General features: G+C 40.5%; 1 protein-coding gene across 1 annotated transcript in view; it reads left to right on the top strand.

Annotated features, from left to right (window-relative positions):
- The window catches only part of LOC109967841 (serine/threonine-protein kinase WNK1), a 28,519-nt gene that overhangs the window by 8,476 nt on the left and 12,889 nt on the right, over nt 1–7,154 (top strand). The window contains 3 exon segments of the mRNA XM_020613699.1: nt 3,961–4,133; nt 4,436–4,656; nt 6,296–6,453. Of these exon segments, the coding sequence (XP_020469355.1) occupies nt 3,961–4,133; nt 4,436–4,656; nt 6,296–6,453 (552 nt within the window).

Here is a 7,154-nt window from a genome sequence, read left to right as displayed (position 1 = left end):
TCTTGACTTCAAGCATCAAACTGTTGGCCCACCAAAACGACTTTATTTCTGAAATATCACTATCTATTTAATGTAACGGTAATTGTCAATTTTGTTCACAAAATGCCTATTACGAGTTGCAATGTTAAATATTGTGGCATGGTTTGTAAATGTGTATGAATACAGTGGGTACGGAAAGTATTCAGAACCCCTTAAATTTTTCACTCTTTGTTATATTGCAGCCATATGCTAAAATCATTTAAGTTCATTTTTTTTCCTCATTAATGTACACACAGCACCCCATATTGACAGAAAAACACAGAATGTTTGACATTTTTGCAGATTTATTAAAAAAGAAAAACTGAAATATCACATGGTCATAAGTATTCAGCCCCTTTGCTCAGTATTTAGTAGAAGCACCCTTTTGAGCTAATACAGCCATGAGTCTTTTTGGGAATGATGCAACAAGTTTTTCACACCTGCATTTGGGGATCCTCTGCCATTCCTCCTTGCAGATCCTCTCCAGTGCTGTCAGGTTGGATGGTAAACGTTGGTGAGCAGCCATTTTCAGGTCTCTTGCTTCAGTGGCATTTTGGTCTGTTTCACCCAGATAGATGAGTCGGTGTGAAAATGTGGGAAAGATGGTCAAAAATGTGATTTAATGTGCTTCTCTTAAAAGCAGTTGTAGGTTTGGTGGTTGAATAAAAATGGGAAGGAGAAAGCTGTGTGACCACACAAAGCAGTTTTGAGTTTTGAGATTCAGTAAATTTGCCACTTCCCCTTTTTTTAACTGTCTTCTTTTTTATGTGGTGTCAAATCTGTGAAAAAGAAAACATTTGTTTGTACATGACCCGGTTGTACTTTTCCTCAGATGCCTGGTAATATCTAACATCTTCAGAGGGCCACTCTGCCATAAAGCCCTGACTGGTGGAGGGCTGCAGTGATGGTTGACTTTTTACAACTTTCTCCCATCTCCCGACTGCATCTCTGGAGTTCAGCCACAGTCATCTTTGGGTTCTTCTGTACCTCTCTCACCAAGGCTCTTCTCCCCTGATAGCTCAGTTTGGCCGGACGGCCAGCTCTAGGAAGGGTTGTGGTCGTCCCAAACGTCTTCCATTTAAGGATTATGGAGGCCACTGTGCTCTTAGGAACCTTAAGTGCAGCAGAAATTCTTTTTTTTTTTGTAACCTTGGCCATCTGTGCCTTGCCACAGTTCTGTCTCTGAGCTCTTCAGGCAGTTCCTTTGACCTCATGATTCTCATTTGCTCTGACATGCAGTGTGAGCTGTAGGGTCTTATATAGACAGGTGGGTGGCTTTCCTAATCACGGTCAATCAGTATAATCAAACACAGCTGGACTCAAATGAAGGTGTAGAACCATCTCAGGGATGATCAGAAGAAATGGACAGCACCTAAGTTAAATATATGAGTGTCACAGCAAAGGGTCTGAATACTTATGACCATGTGATATTTCAGTTTTTCTTTTTTAATAAATCTGCAAAAACGTCAAAAATTCTGTGTTTTTCTGTCAATATGGGGTGCTGTGTGTACATTAATGAGGAAAAAAATGAACTTAAATGATTTTAGCATATGGCTGCAATATAACAAAGAGTTAAAAATTTAAGAGGGTCTGAATACTTTCTGTACCCACTGTATGTCTTCAGTGCATTGAGGTTTCTGTAGTTGTTGCTGTTTGGTCTGCACACAAAAGAAATGATTCTCCCATTACTTTTCTTTATCTTTTCAACCATTAATTTAGACCGGAGAAATGTTTAAATTGCTAACCTGTAGAATTGTATCTAAATATTTTATTAATGGTAAGTAAATGAGAAAGAAAGATTTAAATGGCAGCAATCTATTATTGATAGGTAGCCTTAGCAATAATAAAAGTATTTCTGTTGGTTTCCCTATGCTCAGGATTTGCGGATGTACCACAGAGTGCCAGGCACTGTTCCCAGTGACCATGAGAGCAGGACATGGCACGAGCCAAAGAACTCTTTCAAGTGACAGTCACAGGGAGTGTGATGTACTTCTTTTGACTGCCAGATTGTAAATTCTTGGTGGAATTTTACAGGCCCTGGACATGATTACTTTAAGTGGTAATTAGTTCATCCTGGCTCATGCTGAGTAATTTGAGGAAATTGCTAGAAAGGGAGGGTGAAATATTTGCTTGACTGTTTTCACATGGTGCACAGAAAGTAGGTCAGTTGGTCCAAGTGCACAGTGGAGCCTCCATTGCTTGCCCATCTTCCCTCGCCCCCTGTTTCCTGACACTATTCTCTGATTCAGTGCTCTTTATTGTTTAAATCTGCTTCCTTTCAGCTTTTCTTTTTGTCTGCCCTACATTGCACTCTAGACATTGCAGATATTCATTGTTTTTCTTCATGCAATGTCAGTCAGTTGAAAGTTTCCTATCTTTTGCTGATACACACACACACATTAAGTCACAAATGAGCTGAATTTCCTGGACAGCATGGTCTGTGGCCAGGTCTCTGCATGTTCCAAGGGAGGTCTTTGGCTGTGGGGTTTCACTGGCTGGATAATTGCTATGGGTTAGCTGCTCTTTTTTTGTAAGCATATACAGTATCATGTCAGGAATTGCTCAGGTAATGTGAAGTGTGGCTGTAATATGCAGACTATACAAAAGGCACTTCTGCCAATCCTTACTAATGTATCAGGTTACAGAATGTTAAATACCACTGGGCAGATGGTGCTCTCAGGTTTACATTTCACTGACAAACCCATCAGCTGCCAGAAATGTATCAGGTCTCATCATTCATAGCTTTATTCAGAGAACATGCCTCGTGTTAAATCTCATACCACATACAGTTGGTATCTGAAGGGCTGGACTTTATGTCCATGTTAATAATCATCATCATGTTTCATTGTTGATATAGTGACAGTGTTGTCTAAATTAACTGAATGAAGCAAGCCAGAATTACTCTCCTAATAAATAACCCATTTGAATGCATTACACTTTTGAGATTAATCATTTTAACAAGTGGTTTCCCTCACAAAAAACACTATTTGTTATGATTAATGTTCTGTTTATAATGATTTATGTTCCCCCCACCCCATAGCCTAAACCTATGACAGAGTGGTTTGTGCCTGTTAAGATGAGTTTAGCTGAGTTGTACAGTAACAACATTTTTAAAGGGGAAAGTTTTATCTTGTTTAACAGACCTGATTGATTGACTTAATTGTTTTTGGTTGACATGGTCTTACACTGTTCTGATTTTTCTAGTTAGTCATTCTGTGGCTATGACAAAATTAGACACAGCTTTTGGTTCATGGTCCCTGGCTGGAGAAAATAGGGCCACATCCTAATGCCCCCCAACTGTATGTGCACTTGTGCCAGAGTATTTGAGAAAATCTGGGTGTAGGAACTGTACATTGTACTGTGCTGGTTAAAGTTTCCTAGGCATTTTTAAAATATCCTGATTACTGAAGCTGAAATGTCAAGATTGATTCAAAAATATTTTCTCTGGATAGAGGCATTCAGATGATGTATAAATAAACTTTACATGACTGTTAATATTGACAGCCGTCAAGATGGCAGATATTTGCACATTACTATTTTTGTTATTATGCATTGTTGTAGGTTTTATTACCTTTTCATTACTCTAAATTATTCTGTATGCATCAGTAAATAGTGCTGCTGTCTGACTTGTGTGAAATTCAAGGTTCAAGGATTTTATTGTCAATTCACTGTATGTGCAGGACATACAGAAAATCGAAATACCGTTTCTCTCTCACCTAGTATTTGGTGCCGTAACATTTAGGAACTAAAATAGAGTAAAGTAGAATAAGTACTGGATTGACGTAATTAGGATAAATCTAAACGGTACAGCCAATAAGCTGTGACTCAAAACCGTGCACAGTCAGTGACAGTAGTGCAAACAATAATAGGAGATTGTCAGATGGTTCAGCATCACCAGGGCATCTCTTAATTCTTAAAGCATTTCCTTTTTGTCCCCTGCAGGATCGTAAACTGTCGAAGACAGAGCGGCAGCGCTTTAAGGAGGAGGCGGGCATGTTAAAGGGTCTTCAGCATCCAAACATTGTCCGCTTTTATGACTCCTGGGAGGGGCCATCCAAAGGCAGGAAATGCATTGTGCTCGTCACTGAACTCATGACTTCTGGCACACTCAAAACGTGAGTGTCGAACAAACACCTCAGTGCAGGAATCCTACTGTACTAACACTACAGCATACAATGAAGTCACAGTATTTTGGAAAAAAATTTACCTGATTATTAGTATTATTACTAATATTTGTCTGAGGTTATAGAAAAATGTTTTACATATTTATAAATAAGTCTGAATACAGTTTAGGTAATACATGTGTATTTAGGCATGTATATTAAGTTTACAGGAAAAGACTTAATTTGTTGTTACATTTGATACTTTAGAAAACACTGCACCCAGGATGTATGAAAATTGTCTGTTTTTTTCTTAGATATCTGAAACGTTTCAAGGTGATGAAAATTAAAGTGCTGCGAAGCTGGTGTCGACAGATTCTTAAGGGGCTCCACTTCCTTCATACTCGGGCTCCCCCCATCATCCACAGAGACCTTAAGTGTGACAACATTTTCATCACAGGCCCAACAGGATCCGTCAAGATTGGAGACCTGGGACTGGCCACGCTCAAGCGTGCATCCTTTGCCAAGAGTGTTATAGGTACGACCCTGATGTCATTTCTACCTCCAGGTCTCGGTCCTGCTGTGGGCAGTACCTTTTCTGAGGTCATTATATCGTGATTGATATTATGGTGTTGTTTTAAAGAAACTCTTTCCTTTGACTTGTTTTTCTTGAGATGTGGTTCAAAAACAGACCACAGCGTTTCAGCAGTTCCTCAAACCACAGCTCAAATGTAGGCCAAATATTGTGGTAATCTTAGCCAGATAACCACAAGATTGTCTGTGTTTGCAGTCACATATTTCTCTCAAGTTAGGTCATTGTACAGAATATTTCTGTTTCATGTTTCTCAAAAAAGAGGTTTTTTTTTCAGGCACCTACTGAATGTAAGTAGCGCCTAACATTTCTCCTTCTGTTTAAAAAAAAAAAATCAGTTATCATAGTTGTCATACCTTCTTGCAGGCTAGCTTGGCCGTGGCTATAGGCAAGGCCTTTGCGTCTGTCGTAGACTGGTCTTTGTTCTGTGGTTTGGAAATTTGTGGTCTGTTTGCCAGTTTATACCTATACTGTTTAACATCTCTTTCTATGGGTTTGCCTCAACAGGTGTTTTTTTCCCCCCTAGTGTTTGTCTCTTACTGTCTTTTAAAATATTGCAGGACCGCAGAATCTTTTTGCTCCATCTTTGTGTCCAGGGAGCTCTCCCCACTTTGTCTGTCAGTCTTTTCCCTTTGTTTTTATTTTTATTTTTTACTTTCACATTCTTGGGTATGTTTTTAAAATGTAGGCTCTAGCCTCAGCTGTGCCCCATTCTGCTGTTTGGAATGAATAGGGTACTGCTGGTCATTGAGTAAGTATGAACTGTTATGGGCCTGGTAAGTCTAACAGTGTGCTGTAACACACATCACTATCAAAAACAATTACATTCAAATAACCAAATGAGTTTTTCTGTGTAAGACCTGAGATTGAATGTAAACTTAAACTTAATAATAGATCAAGACTGATGTGCAGGGACACACTGCTGAGCACAGTAACTAGCTATGGGATCTGCTTCTCTCAGCCTTGACCATAACACTTTTCCTCCTGCAGGTCAAGAAGAGATGGTAAGTCAAACTTGAAAAGGTGAGTGTACTATAAAAGGCAATGTTAATGTTATTATTGTAAGATAAGGTCTTGACAAAAGTTATTTCCATAGCTGGTCATATTTCTCTTAAAGAGATCATTGGCATCCCTCTGACAAATTATACAGTATTCTGGTCTGGGTATTTTCCTCAGGTGCCTAGCTATAAAGTTAATTTTTGAAAATTGTAAATAACATTCATTTTGGCTTATATGTGTGTTCTGCATATCAGCTACCTGAGTCATGTTCTTGTATCCCAACATGTTAAGGTCTTACACAAAAAAACACGTGCCTTCTTCTCTGCAGTCTAACTGAGCCCATCTTTTCCCTCCTTTTTTGTTTTCTGTCTCTTTTTTACTTTCCTTCCCCTTTTCTGTTCTTTCTCTCCTTCAACTTTCACCTCACAGGTTCTCCTCCAGGAGGTGTCAACAGGCTGGTCACGCTTCTCGTCCTCCTCTTCCTCAACCCCTCACGGGTTAGAGGAGCAGAGGGGCAATGGGTTGTGAGAAGCCCACTCAATCAGTAAGGGAGTTCGAGAGTTCTGAATAGTTGTTTTGATTTAAGGTACCCCTGAGTTCATGGCGCCTGAGATGTATGAAGAGAAGTACGACGAGTCAGTGGATGTGTATGCCTTTGGAATGTGCATGCTGGAGATGGCCACCTCAGAGTACCCTTACTCAGAGTGCCAGAATGCTGCACAGATCTACCGCAGAGTTACCAGTGTAAGTCTTCTCTCCAACCCTCCATGTCACCCCTCTGCCCTGCCTTCACCTCTTCCTGTGTGCCAAGAAGGCTAGTGTCTCATCCTGGAATAATTTTACATTCATGCTGATGCCTCTTTATCAGATTTATATTAGAGTTCTGTCTTCTACTGCTGTTTCACCTCTTATTCCTGTATCTCCCAGATGGTTTTCTATTCCCCTGTTTGAAGAACCTACAAATTTACAAACCCACCAAGAGAACACAACAACAAGCCCATTCATTTCACCTCATACTCTTTTGTTTTTTTTTCTTTCTCTCTTCTTCTCACTTATGGTGTGTGCTGGTTAAGCATGCAGATCTGAGACATGGATGATTGATAAGAGACTGAACAAGCTGAACACTTCAACAGCTTGGTCTTGTGATGATGCCAGAAGGGGAGGAGCTGTCATATTTTTAGTGTTATTCATACTGGCTTACTTTTGAAATACTGATATTAGTCATGCACATGATTCATACAGAGATCGGGTCGTCGGGGTCCCTGCCTTCAACTGCTGCCCAATCCACTGTGCACCGGCCACTTACGGATCCTCCTGCAGTTGGTGGGCCCACGGGAGGACGTCCCCACGTCACTCGTTCGGGCTAAGCCCGGCCGGGCCCCGTGAGGGGAGGCCCGGCCACCAGGCACTCGCATTCGAGCCCCAACCCCGGGCCTGGCTCCAGG

The sequence above is a fragment of the Monopterus albus genome, unplaced genomic scaffold (assembly GCF_001952655.1).
Source record: "Monopterus albus unplaced genomic scaffold, M_albus_1.0 scaffold5.1, whole genome shotgun sequence".
Classification (NCBI taxonomy): domain Eukaryota; kingdom Metazoa; phylum Chordata; class Actinopteri; order Synbranchiformes; family Synbranchidae; genus Monopterus; species Monopterus albus.
Note: the sequence above shows the minus strand (reverse complement) of the source record. Positions and strands in the feature narration are given on the sequence as shown.